The sequence below is a fragment of the Syngnathoides biaculeatus genome, chromosome 8, assembly GCF_019802595.1.
Source record: "Syngnathoides biaculeatus isolate LvHL_M chromosome 8, ASM1980259v1, whole genome shotgun sequence".
NCBI classification, from domain to species: domain Eukaryota; kingdom Metazoa; phylum Chordata; class Actinopteri; order Syngnathiformes; family Syngnathidae; genus Syngnathoides; species Syngnathoides biaculeatus.
The window spans coordinates 14,274,617-14,294,622 of NC_084647.1; the positions used below are offsets into that span (position 1 = coordinate 14,274,617).

General features: G+C 39.7%; 1 protein-coding gene across 3 annotated transcripts; it reads left to right on the forward strand.

The window, feature by feature from the left end:
* Positions 1–292: 292 nt before the first annotated feature.
* Positions 293–19,640, forward strand: vmp1 (vacuole membrane protein 1). 3 transcript variants are annotated; one of them, XM_061827976.1, is made up of 12 exons: positions 293–423; positions 855–949; positions 1,212–1,344; positions 1,525–1,615; positions 2,597–2,707; positions 6,211–6,378; positions 6,693–6,824; positions 10,762–10,842; positions 10,937–11,053; positions 11,928–11,989; positions 16,284–16,383; positions 18,668–19,640. In XM_061827976.1, the coding sequence occupies exons 2-12, from the start codon at positions 871–873 to the stop codon at positions 18,809–18,811; spliced, it is 1,218 nt and encodes a 405-aa protein (XP_061683960.1). In that variant the 5' UTR covers positions 293–423; positions 855–870; the 3' UTR covers positions 18,812–19,640. The 3 variants fall into 3 exon arrangements, with proteins under 3 accessions (XP_061683960.1, XP_061683959.1, XP_061683961.1); XM_061827975.1 differs by having other exon boundaries at positions 417–540; XM_061827977.1 differs by lacking the exon at positions 293–423 and adding an exon at positions 547–736.
* The last annotated feature ends 366 nt before the right edge of the window (positions 19,641–20,006 follow it).

Sequence of the window (20,006 nt, forward strand, 5' to 3'; positions counted from 1 at the left end):
AACGAAGTGCATCAGCGACCGTGTCATCCTTGACCATATCCTAACCCTAACAATGATTTTCAATTTTTTTTTATTATTTTTATGTAATACTTTAAGGCTGTTAAGTTTCAAATACGCTTCCACATCTGTCGGCTCTATTTGCAAATTTGGCAAACGGCGATTGGATCGCAATACTGCTAATGGAACTACAGTACCACTTAATATTTCACATTAAAAGCAATTATTTCACAAGCCTTTGGGAACTTAGCACTAAAACAATTAGAGAAATTGGAAAAAAATCTCAGCTGTTAATATTCATTCCCCGAACAAGTCTGGATTTAAAAAAAAAAAAAAAAACATTATTTACTCGTGTTTCTCGACACAAACGATCATTTTTATTTTGGCGTCTCAGATTTGTTTCCGGGTGAAAAAGGCAGGAAATAGGTATGGCTGTCATTTCATCGGCACAGATACATTTCGATTATGTCGTTAAATGTCGTGTTTTTGACAAAATTATTTCTACTTGGAATATAGGAGCGTTTTACATATCATGAATGAGAGGTTCGTATTGACCTTTGAAGTGCACATTCGGTTGAACGGATCGTACGACGTCCCTCTCTTAGCGGCTTGGCTAACCGGTTAGCAAGTGGGGGTGAAGAAATGTGCTGTAATGCAGACTGGCCTTGCTTCACAAGCAAGGTTATATGATGACCAAGTGTTGACGCAAAAGTCTTGAGGGACGCAGAAACGGTTTCGGGTATTTTTTCACAGTTCAGTGTTTTGAAACGCGTAAAATTTCAAATACAAGGCAAAGAACCGTGACTGTTAGGTTTCTTCAAACAACAACTTGTGATTTCCAACACTTTGTTGGTAAGGTTGACGTTGACTGACATGGCAGCCAATGGGGACAGCTGTGAAAAGCCTCAAAGACGTACAGGATCGAAAGAGAAACAGAATGGCAACTCCACAGGTTGGTTATTCGAAATATTCCTCTTAATTTCCAACTCAAGTTCTGTTTAGTTGATGGCGCACATCTCTGGGGGGGTTATCACGTGATTGCACTGCTGAATGCATGATAAAAGTCAGCCAGAAGATCAATTTTAGATTGTATCAGGTCTGACACCAGAATAAGACTAGATGTAATATATATTCAGCATTGAACATAAATATAATAATTGATGTAAATGCAAGTGGTGCTGAATGACATGATCACAGTTATGGTTTCTTTGCAGATTCAACCATAAGAGAGAGGCGGCAGAAAGAGAAGGAAGAACGCCTATCTCTTGTGTTGTGGAGGAGGCCCATTACCACACTCCATTACTTTCTCCTCGAGACCTTAATAAAGCTAAAGGAGTGGACAATTAAGTAAGAAACCCAATTGATTTTCCTGTTTGGCCTTTTTTATTTATCATATTAACTTATTACCTATTTAATGAACATTTCTTGATTTTTACCATGCTCTTATGTATAAATTATGCCTGCGTGACTTAGGGAAAACAAAACAAAATAAAATGTGATGTTTTTTTGTTTTCCTTTCTTATTCAGGCTTTGGCGACGCCGGGGCATCGTGTTCTTAGTTTTAGTGTTATGTAGTCTCTTCTCTGCTGCCTACTCCATAGAGGGATCACATCAAAAAGTAAGGCTGAGTTTTGTCTGTGCATATGCACGTGAAAGATAAACCACATTCACCAGTTTGTTTAAAGGTTAAAGATAAGTCACTCTTTAAAACAGTGTTGCATGAGCCCAATGTCACAGTTTCCTGTGTAACCTTTGAACAGTGGAGTGAATGTTGTACATAAATTCTTCTGTGACTGTCGTCAACATTAGCAGAGGTTTTTGTATAGGCACTCCCAAAGCTTCTGACAATATCTAATGATGTGACAGTCTAGCTGGAAACCGTTGGCCTCGCAGTTCTGAGGACCCGGGTTCAATCCCAGCCCTCCCTGTATCGAGTTTGCATGTTCTCCCCGTGCCTGCGTGAGTTTTCTCCGGGCACTCCGGTTTCCTCCCACATCCCAAAAACATGCAACATTAATTGGACACTCTAAATTGTCCCTATGTGTGACTGTGAGTGCAACTGTTGTCTGTCTGTGTGTGTCCTGTGATTGGCTGGCAACCAGTTCAGGGTGTTGCCCGTTGTCAGCTGGGATAGGGGTCCAGCACTCCCCGCGCCCCTTGTGAGGATAAGCGGCTAAGGAAATGGATAGATGGATATTATTATCCATCTATTCTGTCCTGCTTATCATCACTATGGATCGAATCACAGAGATAAGACAAATTTCGCACAAATTAAATACAGTGGAACCTCTGAAGGTGATTTCCCCAAAATTAACATATTTTGTAATTTGGGCCACATTTGCAGGAAATACATGCCTCCTAAGGGTCCCTCGTATGAAACTACTGTTATGCTAGATATCTTACTGAAAGCATAAACTCTGCATGTTAGCTTTGTCTTGGGCTTTTTGTTGACATTTCTGGGACACCTAAGTACTAAAGCCTCAAAAATGGGTGTTTACAGTACAGGGATCTTGTTCAATGTTTCCTGCTTTAACTCATTTTGCCAAAAACACGACATATTAATAGAAGTATAATTAATTTTCTTTCTTTTTTGTACTAGTACGTCCAGTACCTAGAGAAGAGGTTCCTCTGGTGCGCGTACTGGGTAGGTCTAGGAATTCTATCCTCTGTTGGCCTTGGGACTGGTTTGCACACCTTCCTTCTCTATCTGGTAAGATTCCAATTATGCAGTGGGGAAAAAATCAGACATGGGATTTATAGATACGATTTTATACTGTTTTTTTTTTTTTATGAAGAACAGTGTAAAATACAGTTCTGAGTCTAAGTATGCAATTGCAATGTGTATTGGGTGATATAATCTAGCTCACCATTTGGTTGGTTGCCGTAAACAACTTCGTCAATACACGTTGCTTGATCACATGTGCCATTACAACAACCACCCAGTCATCCACTGAATTTCCAGGATTTTCCATCTGCTTGCAGCAAATATGTTGGGTTTTTAGTCAGTACTAATATATCACTTTGTGTCGTACAAAAATGAAATGCAAGGCCTATTTAATAAATGCAAGCAGGAATTGCTCTCTCGATTGGTGTTTGTCAGGCGTTCATTTTGAAATTCATTGCTGACGTCCAGATACAAACAAGCTGTCACTTTTTTTTTTTTTTTTTTTTTTTAATCCTTCTGCCCTTGATGGAAGTCTCCTCCACCTGAGAGCCATCATATTGTTATATGGAAGTCTGTATCACTGAAAGATGCTATCAAGAAAGTTTCTACTCCTCAAGTTGGAGCTACAAGTTTTTAAAAATTAGTATTGCTTCCTACTGCAGTTTATCATTAGGGTGGGGGGAAAAAAGGATGTACTTTCAACATTTCCCTGAACTATGAAAATATTCCAGTATCTAATCTAAGTTATGAGACTGTTACGTTCAGGCTACTTTCAGGCTGTCATGTAGAGCATTTATCACCTTGGTTTGTGAATTTCTTTTTATCCATGGTTTTCATTGGACACCGGCTGAGTAATAACCACATATGGAGACTTGCTTTTCATATTTGTGCCTGACTTCTAACTTGACCTCCTTGATTTTCATATTCCACCTTCATTGTTTACCCCAGCAAAATCTCATGTCCTTCCTTGAAGAGGCAGTTGATGAATGACTGCGCATAACTTTAAAGTGGCAGTGATGTTTTCTTTCTGTGGTTTTGGGGAAAGATGAGAAATCCTCAGATGCAAACAGATGGAGTGGCTATAAATTGGCATGGTAATTTGTGCTTATACTGGGCACATGATTCAACTATTTCCATCCCCATATTTTTTCCTTTTATTGTTTCACACAGTTTCTCACTGAAAAGCGGAGAAGGAGATCTGAAAACGTCAAATGTGTATGTTTAGTGGTTGCGTGATTCATGTGGAGAGTGTGACCTAATCTGCGCTCCCATCTGGGTGTGAGGGAGGTTTTACTGCCAGTATTGGAACACGGCCTCCATTAACATGGCCTCCATTCCTTTTTTTTTTTTTTTTTTTGTGGCAATACATTTTCCCACCACCGGTGTAATGGATGGGGATGATGACGACATTTTCCTCATGGAAAAACTGAAATTTAATCACTATTTATTTCTGAGTAGTTGTTAACTGAGAGAGATGAAGAACATTATCAGGTTTTTTTTTTCATTTTTCCATTAAGTCTGTGTGGGTTTTCTCAGTAAATTCTAACTGTAACATCTAGTGACATGCCAATTGATTGAGGATTGTTGGTTTCTCTCATGAACAGAACAGCCCAGAAAAAAATGTCTCGTGTGAAGAAATGTTGTAATATAATCCTATTTTAAGTGGACTGTGTGTGAATTGATGAAGGCTCCTCTGTATTATGGTGCAGCTTCAGAGTGGAGGACACGTTGCCGTCACCACTCTGTAATAATACGCTCCCCATCTTTGGTCACAATTGTCTCTATCACTTGACTGCAGCATAATAGAGTTGCTGTGGCGTGGCTACAGGTGGGTCTGTTCTTGAGGCCAGGTGGTGAAGCCTAAAAAGTTTAACAACGCATCTTTTTAGCCATTATTGATGACATGACAATCTGTCAGATACCATGTGTCTGTCTCTACCTATGGGGCGGTTATACTGCTAGTGTCAAACCACATGTGTTGGAAATGTAACAGAAATACTCTTTATGGATGTGCTGTAAACATTTATGCACCATTCATTTTAGGTTAATTGAAGACCGTCAATTGCCCATCGGTCGTTGTAGAGTAACTCAGGAAGGAAGATAAGACCAAAATGTTAGTGCTGCTCTACATTTGCAATGTGAGAAGTGGCTGACATATTTGTGAAATTTTCCAAACAACCAAAAAAAAAAAAAAAAAAATCGAAACCATGGAAATCAGCACTTAACACCTCCAAAATTCTCAATAACATAAAATTGGGAAAAAACAATTGATGAATAAAGTGTCACTGACTTGTGACTGTTCTTTTAATAATCTTCCATTTGCACTATTTTACCAGTTTTGGGGGCTATTAAGGCATCTGAAATGTCTCGGTAATATTGACTTTGAGAAACCCTTGAAATTTTGGCCCATATAAGCTTATTAGTGGATATTTTTAACTGAAACCTGTCAGCCAATCAGAGAAGGGGTTCCCTGAGTACAAGACTATACAAGAGGGTGCAGAAAATGTGAGAATTATACTGTTTAACGCTAATTTATATTGTTTTGTTTCTGTTTGGATCTGCACTGCCAACTACCAGACCTTATATAGACCGGTGTGTCATTCCAAATGTTGATGAATCAACTGAATTTACCACAAGTGGATTCGAAAGTTGTAGAAGCATCTTGAGGATGCTCAGTAGAAATCAAATGCAGCTGAACTTAAGTTTGAGTGCAATAGAGGAATACTTATGTACTTTGTTTGTTTTATAAATGTACACAACTGTCTGAAAAGGCTTTTACTTGTCACTATGGGATATTTTATTTAGACTTGGGAAAAAAAACCTATACTTAAAAGACCTGTAGAATAAATGTAACAGCAAAATGTGGAATGCATTAAGGGGTGTGAATACTTTCTGGAGGTGCTGTAACTGTGATATCTGGGTGTGGGCCAGATGAAAGGGAAAGGAACGTTTCAGATGAATGTGTAAAAGGGGCATTTAAGATGAAGTCTGAGCCTACGTGGAATGCTTGGGTGTGAGTCGTAGCTCTTGTGTAATGTGCATTCTCTTACCTCTCATGGAAACAAAGTGACTGTAAGGCCATCAGCGAGTCTGTGTTTTGGCTTTCAAATGTATTTAAAAGAAAATTATAAATAGAGGGAATACTTTTGTGATCAGTATAGCATTTGTCAAGTGAGCTAGGCTGTAGCTTCACTGTGGTTTTGAACTGGTTGATTCTTAAAGTAAAGACTATATTTTCCAATAGATATGGATGAGGAACCTAAGTTTCATATCTCAAATATTGGCTACAACAGCATTTGGCCAGTCCCAACATGCAATTCTAAAACCAATTTTCTAAAACTCCCGAAATATTTAAGACGCAAATATTTGTAATATAACATTTTTGCATCATATTATATGTTTTGTGATTACTTAAGCATGGGCCCTTACGACTTCACAAAAACTGTTTGGAAAAGAGCAAATATTGACTTTCAAATGTTACTTTTGTTCTCTCATCTATAAGGTAATGCAGAACAGTAGATTAAAAATGTTTGTTTTGTTTCTCTTAGGGCCCTCATATAGCATCGGTGACGCTAGCAGCGTATGAGTGCAGCTCAACAGATTTTCCAGAGCCTCCGTACCCAGACCAGATTGTGTGCCCGCAACTTGCAGGGTCTGCGGGAAGTATCTCCCTCTTCTCCATCATGTCGAAGGTCCGCCTGGAGGCATTCATGTGGGTGAGTGGATATTGTTATAATTCGTGTAACTCAAAAGAGGGGAAATTCAGGAAAAAACAGTTTGTCAGTGACAGGAGCAAGTCATAGTATTACAGCAGGCAATTAGTCTAGCTCTTCAACCTGTTCACAAAAAAATTTTCGGTATCGATGTCAAAGCATGCTGATTTCAATAGCTTGTGCAATAATTTTATGCATTCTGTTTGACACAATCTATTGTTTTTATTTATTTATCCATACATTCATTGATCTTGTTCTCGTGCATGTGCTTCTGAAAACTGAAGTCAGAATTCAAACTGCCGTTTGTGCATGTCTAGGGTGCAGGCACTGCCATCGGAGAGCTGCCGCCTTATTTCATGGCTCGAGCAGCACGTCAGTCTGGGGCTGATCCTGAAGATGAAGAATATGAGGAGTTTGAGGAGATGCTGGAGCAGGCTGAGAGTGCACAGGTTGGACTTACACACAGACATCAACTGTGATGACATTATTTCCATTTTAAAATCCGAGTGATAGCACTTGGATAGCTTTTGAATGTGATATCGCATGGTCGACCTATAAATAGGCAAACTTTGGTGTTCACATTCTTTGGCAGTTGGGTGCTGACTCCCATTTAGCATGATTGAATATGATTAGTTAATTCTGAAGAGTCACATCCCTAATTATTGAAGGGTGTGCATATAATTTCTTTTTCTACTTCCAGTCTCAAGAATTTATTTTCTTCGGTTGTGTTGTTAAAACTCCACTGTCATGCCTATAGATATTGTAATGAAAAATACATATAACATTCTTCACTTCAATGTCTGTATGAAAAAATAAATATGAGCGAAGAGCGTGTCATCCATGCGCAAATTTGCAGAAGTCTCATTCGACATCCAAGTGGTCGCCATATTGCCTGCAACGTTTTCAGCAGATGTTACACTGGGACATTCGCCATCAAAAACACGTAGTGGCAAATTGCTATGGAACACGGAAGCTCTTTTCGAAGAAGAGAATATTTCACAATCGAGTGAAATGACCTGGGCAATATTACCCTGTCATTTTGAGTCATATTTTGATGATAGGCGGATCACTTCTAACTAACAACAGACTCCCCGACAGTATGTAGCGTACTCAGGAGGATGTTTTTTTTTTTTAAAGTATGAAGCGTGAAACCATCCTCCCGAGTGTTCAAACAATATCCAGCAATACAACGAGCCGGCATTTTTGCTAACACAAAGGAACAACGAGCCACCTTCAAGCAGGTAAAAGTCGTATAAACAGACGAGCCAGCCTGAGTGGGTGTCTGCTAATAACGTCACTTCCTGCTCTTCTCAAAAACAAATCCCTCGAGAGGATTTTCATGGCGGGAGTTACAAAAAGCCATTTACGTCAAAATCATGTTGTGTGGCGAAAAAACGGATGGGTCCATTCCGGCTGCCTTCTTTCCATTAATAACATACTAAAAATCATGCTTTACCTTTAAGGTTGTATGTCACATTAATGGTGAGAAAATTTGTGAAATTATTTATCTTTGTAATTCATCCCGCCACTCAAACAAAAACCTGCCATTTGAATAGGGGGTTTGTAGGCTTTTTAGACCCACTGTAAATATGGAATTCTGTCACAACACATCTAGTTCCCTTTTTGCATATCATTCATGACATATACGCAGTATCTATCAAAACGGGTCACCGCAAGACTTCATAATGGGAACTGACCATGAAACAACTGTCCAGTCATTGGTCCCACAGTGCCACGTGACTTCGATGAAGCCCCTCCCTCCTCACGCTTCCAGTAAATCCTTGTGTGTGCGCGTGAGTCACCCTGAGCACTGCTCCCCCTTTAATCATACCCTCGGCTTTGTGCTGTCTGCATCCCTCCCGCCCTCTCCTCTCTTTTCACGGATCTCTAATTTGAATGACAGACAGCTCTGTCAGGAAGCAAGTTCACATGACTGGACACTGCTGAGATCAAATGCTTAGTCAGCAGGACGGTAATCGGACAAACCTGGTGTGCAGTACATTGTCACACACGCCATCATCTGATCTCTCCACATTGGGTTACAGCTGATCGGCATCAAAGGCAAACAATTGAGCGGGTTCTGTGTCTTGTATGATGATTATGAACATCAGCATTTCCTTACAGTGTACACACAATGTGTTGTTTGTGGGGTTGTAGTTTGAGTGTAGAATCAATTCATCTTTGGTTTGTATTTGAGGCATTATTTTTGGATTAATGACATTAGCACGGTTCCCCTCCAAAGCATTGGAAGGGCAAGTTCAATTTCTTTCTTTTTGTTGTATACTGAAGAAATTTTGGGGGGAAAATTTGTTAAACAACTCACTTTTCAAGTGACCAAAGATATTGGAAAATACATTAACTTATTGAATATCATTTAATATTTGGTTGCATAAACCTGACTTGCAATAACTGCATCAGGCCTGCAATCCATTTGACTTCACCAGACTGCTGCATTCTTCATTTGAAATGCTTTTCCAGCCCTTTACTGCAGCCTCTTTCAGTTCATTTGTTTCTGAGGGTTTCTCCCTTGCATCTCCTCTTCAGAAGGTAAATTGCATGCTCTACTGGGTTAAGTTCTGATGATTGACTTGGCCAGAATAAAAACTTCCACTTTTTCCCCATGAGGAATTCCTTTGTTGTGTGAGCACTGTTTTGGGCCATTCTCTTGTTGCATGTTGAATCTCTCCTCAATCATTTGAACGCATCCATCCATCTTCTTTTGCCGCTTATCCTCACATGGGTCGCGGGGAGTGCTTGAGCCTATCCCAGCTGTCAACGGGCAGGAGGCGGGGTCCACCCTGAACTGGTCGCATTTGAACGCATTTTTCTGTAAATTCCCAGACAAAACAGTTTTGTCGACTTCAGAATTAATTTTCCCACATCATCAATAAAGTCTTGAGAACCCGTTCTACAAGCAGCCCTGCAAGCCCAAGCCATGACATTATTTCCACCATACTTCACAGATGAGCGTAAATGGATCATTTCTTTCTCCGTACTTTGTGCTTTGCATCACTTTGGTAGAGGTTAATGTCGGTCTCATCAATCCATAAAACTTTGTTCCCAAACTTTTGTGGCTCATCTCTGTCCTTCTTGGAAAATCCAATCTGTCCTTCTGATTAATTTTTCTGACAAGTGGTTTGCGTCCTGTGGCATATGTGGTATATTCTCTGGAAGTCTTCTTCAAACAGTGGCTTGTGATAACTTCACCCCTCCCCTCGGTAGGTTAGCAGCGATGTCACTGACTGTCTTTGGGTGTTTCTAGACAGCTCTTACAATGTTTCTGTCATCAACTGCTATTGATACCCTTGGCTGACCTGTTCAATGTCAGTTGCTAAGTACACCGGTAGTTTTTCTTTTTCACGACATTCCAAATTGTTGTATAGATGTTGCCCATTGTTCATGCAATAGCTCAGATCAATTTCCCTCTTCTCTATGCTTTAAAATGGTTTTCTTTCATAGACAAGTTTCTGGGCTTCATGTTTACTTAACAACAAATGCAGTTTTTATAGGTGAAACCCTCAGTCAAAAACAAACACTGTTTAAGCAATCCATCTCAAAGGCAACACCTGAGAAATCAGTCACTAATACTTTTGCTCACTTGAAAAATGGGTGGGTTCAAATAAAAGGCGCTCCGTCCTGAGTTGTTTAACACAGCTAAATGTGAATACCATGAAATAAACTGTGGAATTTTGAACTTTTGTTTTATATTCATCCTTTGATTTTAAACCCAACTCTTTTCAGTATACAACAAAAACAAAGCTATTTAACTTGCCGTTACAATAGTTTTGGAAGAGACTCTATAACACTGCTTTTGGAAATTCTTTGGCGGAATAAAAAAATGGGTCGTTGTGAATGGTATCATTCCAAATATATTGCATAAGATATTTTGTACAATTTATGTAGCATCAACTATAGACATTAAATAATGTACAGGGAGTGCTCAATCTACAAGCGAGATCCGTTCCTACGCTGGCGACTTAACCCGAATTTCCGCGTAAATCTGATTTCACCGATAGTCAAAATTTACAATGACAGCTGGGATTGGTATTACACAAATGTCTGAAAATGGGAATAATTAGTGTTCTGATTAGATGCACATTATTAATTTGGGGGGCGGGGGGGATAGTCATACACTAAGGTAAATTATTATTAACACTAAGTTAAATCACACATTTTCAACATCATTTGCCAGTTTGAAAAAAGTGACTGCTTGTTTGCTACATTTATATCTTCAATCAACTTGTATTATGTCAAGTCATACTGTTTTTAAATTGCTGTTTTAATATCAGTCATTAAAAATGTTGTCACACACAGACAATTAAACACTTTGGATCACAGCAATATTGAACCTTAGTTTTATCAAATGTTTCTGTTTTCCCCTTGCAGGATTTTGTCACCAGAGCAAAAATGGGGGTCCAACACATGGTGCAGAAAGTGGGATTCTTTGGAATCTTGGCTTGTGCTTCGGTAGTGTTAAGATTAGTCTTCATCATACACATTTTTTTACAATAATAGTTGCAGGGAACCATTTTCCAACATATGATGATTTTTATCTTTTTAGATACCGAATCCCCTTTTTGACTTGGCGGGAATCACCTGCGGCCACTTCTTGGTACCTTTTTGGACCTTCTTTGGGGCAACTCTCATCGGGAAAGCCATCATAAAAATGCACATACAGGTCAGTGTCTCCACATAGCCGTTTATCAGAGCTGGTCAGAAGTTGGATTAACTTACTTTCACCAAAATAAAACCGCAATTGTGCAGTTTCATTTCAATCATGAGTCAAGTCCCACAGTCTACAAAAAGAAAGAGGATGTACAACACCAAACAGAACTTGTGAAAAGAAACCTGAACCCCCGTATAGAGAGATTTTAAACTTTTTCACTTTCTCTCCGATCAGAAAGGTGTGTTAATTAAAAAGTGATTTTTTTATTTTTTTTTTCAGTCTTCCGCGCAAGTGACTCATATATGTCTTGTCTGAACAAGTTTGTGCATGCGAGTCACTGAGTGTTATACCTTTCCATCCCTGGGTGGTACCAGCCAGTGATCTCACCATTGCAAATTTCAGACAAAGGGTGCCGACACGCAGCAAGGGTTCAAGAGGATGTAAAGTGGACCGTACTGAAGAAAGTTTAGCTCAATAAAATGTCTTGATCGGCTTGAGGCTTTATTTATTTGCACGTGTGTGTGTGTGTGTGTGCGCGCTTTGAACCTGGTGGACATTACATGTCCTCATATCCTGTCTAGAATTGTCCAGGGGGTCTATGTGTCATCCACTTTAAAATGGTGATCACATTCATGACCAGAAAGGAATATTGTGGTTTGCCCCCCACTCACACTGTCAACCACAAAAAAAAAAAAAAAAAAAAACTCCTTGTGGTTTGAAATCAAACATATTCCCACGTTTGGATTTTGTAATTAGTGGACACCGGTCGGTCTGTTGTCAATGAAAGTGAAAGCTTTGGTCTAATGTCCGACAACACGGTTAAAACGTGAAGCGTATCCTCTTGTCTTGCTTTATAGCTTTCGTACTGTTTGTCATCTTTCAACAGAAGCTGTTTGTTATCATCACTTTCAGCAAGCACATCGTGGAGCAAATGGTCTCCCTCATTGGGTAAGTGTCTTCATCCCAGTAAGATGGTTCATTACAGTGGTTCTCAACTCCTTTCATCCTGAAACCTGTATTCCTCTTGTTGCAAAGTTCTGATATATTGATATAGAAGTCAAGAACGGTAAAGAAAATATGAAGTTTTGAGCAAAACGAACAAACGTGTATCATTTTAAAGTAGACTCTAAAAAGACAAACTTTTTTTCCCTCTTTCTGTCTGACTTGAAATTAGACTAAACTTTTCCTGTTTTTAATCATTTGGGATTGTCCAAATTATTTCCATTTGCTAAATGCTAGAATAATTATTTAAATAATGATTGGGATTTTTTTAAAGCAATTTTACTCATTATTTTTGCTAATCAAAAGTTTACATATAGTTCATAGGTCTTTGGTACCATTGCATTTAAACTATGAATTGTGTGGAACGCTTTGAATGTCCTTCAACAAGTTTCTCACAATATTCAATATTAATTTCGGCCCATTTGTCAAGACAAAACTGATGAAATTGACCCAGGTTTGTAGGCCACCTTACTCACACTGCCTATAAAGTTCTAGCCTTACATTTTCACAGGGGTCAGCAACCCGCAGCTCCCAAGCCCCACATGGCTCTAGCGCCACCCTAATGGCTCTCATGAGCTTTTTTTAAAAATGGAAAAAGAAGGGGGAGTAAACTATATTTTTATGTTTTAATGTGAGTTCTGTAGGATGACAAACATGACAAAAACATTCTTAACGATTTCCAGTGCTGTAAAAATGTGTGGAATAAATATTAAATGTCAACATTTCTGTCAGCGAAGATGTGCATCATAGCCTGGGATGTGTGCTTCTTTGAGCTCAGCATGGCAGGTGCCAGTCAGAAATAAACCAGTGGGTGTGTGATGGGCTACGGCTCGCAAAAGGAAAAAGAGAACGATCGCTGAAGAGAACAGCAGATTCAACAATTCTTGGACCGAATAATTTGCTTTCACTGCCAACACAGAAGGTTTACCTAAACATCTGCTTTGTAATGAGAAGTTGTCCAATCATAAGAAGAATAACGGGAACGATATTTCCGGGGAAGGCATGGTACATTTGCAGCCGAGAACCCAGTTGGGAGTGAAAATGTCACTCGCCAGAAAGCCCAGCTTGTCCAAAACCACAAATGGAGCGAAACCAAAATGCCCGCATAACCCAAGAAACTTGTTTGGCACATGGAACGCTCTTCCTGACAGTTATAGGAAAGTTTCTTTCGGCTTTTCCCGTTAGGGGTCGCCACAGTCTAACATCTTAGATGAGCGCTCATATTTGTTTGGCACGGTTTTTTACGCTGGATGCCCTTCCTGACGCAACCCCTCTTGGGGAGTCGAGGCCCCAGTGAGATACGAACTCACGACACCTGGTTTACCAAACCAATGCTCTAACCACTGAGGTATGGGGGCTCTCCTCCTGACAGTTATAGGAACATGAAGAAATATGGATTTGGAGTATTAGCCATCTTGGATCAACATACCTGTGTAAGCAGATGTTTTAAAATGAACTAGATTAAATCCAAATACTGTACCGCAATCGCCTCGCAGACAAAAGCTGGCAGTCGTGTTTACAAGCCCGAGTGTGAGAATCATGAATGTTCTTAGTCATTTGAATAGTGTACCAATCTATACATACAGGATGTTGGCTTCGTCGTAAGGCTTTAATTTTTTGCAGCTCCAAACAATTAGCTTTTTGTATCTTTGGTCCAATATTGCTCTTTTGACATTTTGGGTTGTCTACTTCTGGTATAGTACATTTCATGCACAAGGTAACTCAATGTGCTTTACACGATTCAAAGCATTTGAAAACAAAGAAATAAAACATTTGAAAAACATTTTCTTTTTTGCTTTGGCCTTCATCTGATGAGCCTAGAAGAGGCCCTTTTAGTGCCGCTGGAACATGTTTGCACCACGCTATTCATATTCATTATCACGAGATGATGTTTTAAGTGAGTTAGGAGGAAAACCCTAAGGATGACCCTGGCCTTGAAAGCCACGAGCCAGACGTTGAACTGCACTGTCGTATTTAGAGTGCAAGACAGTTACACTTCCTGTACCCTACCTAGTGTGTTCTGTGTGGTAACACAGCTTCCTTTGTTCTATCAGCAAGCCACATTTCTGGGTCAGCCCAACCCACCTTTTATGAATCAGTGGTTTTGGGTTCTGTCTCTGGTCGCCAGTTTTTCTTGATCGCTGATCATTTCTGACTGATTTCACTGCGGGGGAAAATTGAACAGGTGTCTTCATTTTCTGCCACCAATTTACATCCTTGCAGCACTGGTGGTCAGGCATGTGAGGTCCCATTCAGACATGATTCACGAAGTTAGGCAGTATTTCCCAGCAATGTGGGGAAACTTAAACCGAGATTTAAATAAAAGTGTCTTTGAGAATGTCCCTTTTTTTTTCTTTTGTGTTTTGACCGTCAAATGGTTCCAAGTTGTATATAACATTCAGGTTGTATATAATGTGGTCAAGTCATCCAATAAAATTAATCAGCAGATATTTTGATTGGATTTTGAATTGTTTTCATGATTCGGTATCTAAGTAATGTGATGGAAATGTAGAAATTGGCATCTTAGGTCACCCCCCGATTTAGCCCCCCCACATTTAATTGAAATGTAATTGTAATTAAGTGTATGTAATCGTAGATTCTCATACTTTATACAGTTATGATGATAAAGAGGTGCATGCACTGTATGAATAATAAACCAGAGTAAATACAATTTGTTCAAGATGTCTTGGTATTTGATAGTAGTGTATATTAAATCTGTTTGATTTATTCAATCTGTCTTGATAATATTCAAAAGCTATTTAGCATCAAAATACATTGACATGCACAACAATATTTTGGTTATGTTTTTATACAAACACTGCACAACTAACAAAAACAATGGTATGAAAGCAACTCACAGGTAAACACTATTTGATTTGTTCAAGCCATGTATTGGTCTTGGTTTTTATAAAAATTGAGGAAAAACATACCGTAATTCCCGGCCGACAGAGCGCACCTGGTTATAAGCCTACTCGGTACATTTGTAAAGGAAGTAACATTTGGTACATACATACGCCCCAGCTGAGTAAAAGCCGCAAGCGCCCACATTGAAACATGAGATATTTACAAAGAACGACGGTGCACAGAGAGTCTAATGCTAACACAAGCGTCCTGCTAACAGGGCCTGTTTTAAAAAAAAAAACAAACAAAAAAAACGGTAAAAATAACTGACACTGCAGGAACACGCTAGCGCAGCGCTAACAGGATCGGACCCGGTAAAAGTCACTTGCTTGGCACATATATTCCAACGGTCTCACTTTTACCTTTTCCGCACGAGCGCCCCCTTCCGGCTGTTAGAAAAAATGCACAAATTAGCCGGATCGCCGCATAAACCACAGGGTGGAAAGCGTGTGGGGAAAAAGTCGTGGCTTACAGCCCGGAAATTACGCTAATACAGAAACACCATTGATATTTTTGTTATTTTTCTTTTTTAAACAGAGCACAGCAGATGGCTTTCAAAAATAATACCTGCAATTTTGACCCCAAATAATAATACTGTAATTGTAATACAATGAATGGATTTTAATGACATGAGGAGCTCTTTTTTTTTAGGGCTGAATAAGAATAATGCTTCTCTGACATTGTGGGTAGAGGTTTGGTGACTCTCTTGGATACGTGTGATCTTTGTCTGTATTCTTGTGTGCTGGCATGACAACACGGGGAGGCAACAGCGAGTCAAGTCTAATTGAAATCAGCCGTCATTGATGTCGGTTTAGCAGTCTCTACTTTTGCTTAGTCGAGTCTAGACAGTATGCTTTTGTCCTGATCTGATGGAATCCGTCGGAACTCACTTTTTCTGGGGGGGGGGGGGTTAGTTTTAAACAATTTGCTTTTAAAGTTCAGAAATCATGAGCCCATCGTGCCTTGCCCCACCCCCTGGAAAAGATAGCGTACCCTGCCTAATAAGGATGTAAGAACGCCCTGATTAGATGTCTTTGCACCCAGATGGTGGTAAGGGTGATGACATCATGTCGAGTCACTTCCCGGTTGAAGGGCTGACACAAGTGCCCGAGGAGAGCTAAGGAGTATAAAAAGGAGGGCTTTGGACATAATGTTTCAGTTCCCTCTGCTCCTGCTGGACTCACATGCAGGATGGCTCTTTTCAGGATCTTTGCTTGATATTGAATAGAAAAAAAATAGCAGTCATACACTTGAGAACTGCACCTCTTACAGATCTTTGGGTGAGTATTACAAAGTCATTCTGATCTGTTTTTTTTTTGTTGTTGTTGTTGTTTGCCAGGTCTATACCCAAAGTAGGACCATCACTCCAGAAGCCCTTCAGCCATTACCTGGAAGCACAAAGGAACAAACTGCATCGTGGTGAAAGAAAGAAATCATCGGTAAGGACAAAACTCTTTCATTCGCTCATAGCTTTTGCTTCTAAATCAGATAAAGACCGTTGGTTACTGATTTAATAAGTGGCCATGACCTTTACACGTGCATTTCAAAAAATTCCAATGTGAAAGCTTATTAATGATAAGTTTATTCTTTTAGTATTTGTTGTTAAATTCCAAAACTCGTAAATTGTGTTTTTTTGGGTGATTTTACCTTTCACAAATGAAAACCCACGTTTTACCATCACCAAGAAATAAGAACCTTACTTAAGAAACATTTCAAAAATATTTTAATGTGGAGATGAGTTTGGAACGGAATAGTGTTTTGTGGTGAATAAATATGTATAATGTATGATTTACACTTGGAATTGTAATGCTAAGTAATTGAGATGCACCTGTACATGGCACATAACTTATTACTTCAGATACCTATATGGTCTGGTTCAGAAATAATTTGGAGGGTGTGTTTGTGTTTTATCCATAATGCATAATTGATTTTAAGTAAAATTGTGATTGAATTGTAGACTTAGTTTCACAAAAATATGGTATAGTGGTGTGAAAGTGTTTTTTTTTTTGTATGTTAATCGCACTTTGCGTCCCATCATTAAAAAAAATGTAACTACTAATCAAGGAAAACACAAATAAATACAAAATGCAGTGTTTTAAATGTTTTATTTTTTATTTGTTAAGAGATAAAAATAATCCAACCCTTCATGGCCTTGTGTCAAAAAAATGACACAATGTCCCCTAATAACTGGTTAAGCCACCATTAACAGCAACTGCCGTCAAACATTTGCAATAACGTGCAATGAGTTTCTTTAGCGTGCTGGAGTTGATATTGAAGGAAATCCAGGATCCACATTGAACAGCTGCTCGGTGCACGGTATTTTAATGCGCCAACCCGGCTGCCAAGCCACAGGGCAAAACTGGTGCGTCTGGTTTTAATGCATTTGTTAATCACTGGTCATCACCTCCATTGGAGCGAATAAGATCAACTTTTTAGCACGTTTCTTGCAGAAGTGTTGCGAGGGGAGAGCGAAATATGGGCAGATGTCAGAGCCATGCTAATTGCTAAGCTATTATTTCATGGAGTTGCAAAACATTCAAATCAGTGATGTGATGATACAGTAAAGTTGTCACATACTTCTAGCTGGAACTGAGTTTTCGCAGAGTAACCAACCTTTCAATAACAAAATAATGGGCCAATTAGTACGTTACGAGATATAAAATGCGACACGTCCAGAGAAAGCAGTGTCTGAATTGGAAATTAATTAGTCACTGCACACGTCATTTCAGAACGCGGGCAGGTTCAAGGTGTGCTGTTGTTCAGAAATATTTGTAATCTAAGATGAGATCATTTTTATGGGAGAATGTACCTGGTTTCAGCAGCAGATGTGGACATAGGAAATATAAATACATTATATGAATGGCATGCAAGGGAAGACGCAAGTAGTCAGCACTGTTTGCAAAATAGAGCATGAACATGAAAAAACTTGTTTTTTTCATGTTTATCGGATTAATCTGATTTAATAGACTTAAGACTTTAAAAGAATTGTCAAAGGTGAATCCATAGACATATTTTTGTTGAAATCTCATACTGATAACTACAGTCCCTATTACAACGTTAATGTAATCAAAACATTTCAATAACAAGTATTGAAACCATAACATGGAAGGTTTCTTGACAAGGTTTTGCAAATATGGAAAGTCAGACAAATTTTGACAATGTTCCGAAACTGAATATTTATAGGTTGGCAGCTCTGGGACTGTTTCTGTTCAAATGTTGTTCCATTAGCCTTCTTTATTGTGAACTTTTAATATAATGAACCCCCATTTGCCATTTCAGACCCTCGTGAGACATGTAAAAATCAGCCTTATATTCCCTGCAATTGACTGCCATCCAATTTAGAGCCCACACCACCTCTTGCCCAAAGTCAGCTGAGACCGAACCCAGCACACCTGTGACCCTAGTGAGGTTAAGCATTTTTAGAAAATGAACACTATTGCAGGCAGTATTGTCTGTGTCCATGCATGTCATTAAGAGGCGGGGGCTGGTGGAGCGGAGTCCCCGCAAATTTGCCACCATTTGATTGTTCACATGGCATTCTATTAACAACTGACAAGTGAATCAGCTACTGGGGGCAATATAGTATGCAATAAAAAGTATTTAAGTATGGCGAAGGTGCAAACAGTGGCTGGTGATATACTGGGGGGGAGCACTGAGTTAAGTTAAAAAAAAAAAAAAAACTGGCATAGCAATAAATAACCCACACTCACTTTGGCTTTCTAGGATGAGAACTGGCTGTCCTGGCTGTTCGAGAAGCTGGTGCTGGTCATGGTCTGCTACTTTGTAATCTCCATCATCAACTCGATGGCTCAGAGCTACGCCAAACGGCTGCAGCAGCAAAGGCACTTGGCGGAGAAGACCAAGTGATGATAGGCGAAGGCGGCGCAAACATCCAAGAACTGACCGCGCATTTGCTGGCTGCTGCCCGGCCCGCGTCCTCATGACTTGCTGACAAACCTCACCCTTCACCTCCACGCTCAGAAGCTGAGCGCTCCAAAGCAGACTGTCCTCGGTATGTTTGTGTCTGTTTTTCAACATCACTTTGCACCATTTTTTGGTTGTTCATCTCCTCTCACTTAGCGTGGTTATGCTTCTAATTTAATGGTCTTACTTTCTGATTATTCCATACTCTGACCTCACAAGTGAAGCAGCAGTTCGGTGGTGTCTCCCGACGGGCACTGCCTATCTGACGCGCGATGCCTTATGCAAAGATGGGAAAGCCTCAAGTTCCCTTTGAAAATAGTTTTGGACTTTTTATTTAATTTTGGAATATTGTCTTTTGATTTGTTTGGACAAGTGTGCTGACAGGATATAACTGGTTCTAGATGCTCTTTCTTTTCAGGGTTGGGATATCTTCGTGATTTTGACTTGTTAAGACGATATTTTATTTGCTCCTGGACTTGTCAGTTACCCCCCCCCTCCTCCCCCCCCCCAAAAAAAAAAAATTGGAGGAAGGAAAAAGCAATATCAATGTAAAACGTAGTTGAAGGTTTGCACATTGTGTCTGTCTTAATCATGGACATTATGCATAGATGTATTTCTATTCTAACAGTATGTGGGGAAGGGATCACCTTGAATCCAACCACGCGACATCATTTGTAGTGACACTGTACTTTAAGACAACTAGTCCCATTTTTAATTCTATGCTATTAGGTTGGACCTTGGATTGGATGATATATAAACATGTCAATAACGACACTTGCATCCAAGTGTGAGTCATTGGTTTGCGTGTTTGCACTAAGGCTGGAAATGTGTATATACCTTGAAGAAATGATCATCTTCCAGGTAAGTGAACCCACCTTATGAATGACAGCGTCCAACTTTTTGGTTGCTCCTGCTATTTGATAGTCCCACGCTCGCCTCCTTTTTCCATCCTTCACGGTTCTTGTTTCAGCCCGGCGGCGTGCACCTGACCGAATCTCACCGAATTTCCGCCTCCTCGGCTAGCTTATCAGACTGGTGTTGGCTGTTAAAAGTCTCACATGGCAACAGTGGTCTGTAAGCTGACTGAAGTTGTGGGTCCTCAGCTGCCTTTTGCTCATGTGGAGTGTGTTAAGAGCCT

Excerpts from the sequence above, each read along its gene's own strand:
- vmp1 (XM_061827975.1), top strand. Across the intron at positions 950-1,211 it reads ACAGAATGGCAACTCCACAG|ATTCAACCATAAGAGAGAGG; the intron begins GTTGGTTATTCG and ends GTTTCTTTGCAG. Across the intron at positions 10,843-10,936 it reads GAATCTTGGCTTGTGCTTCG|ATACCGAATCCCCTTTTTGA; the intron begins GTAGTGTTAAGA and ends TTATCTTTTTAG.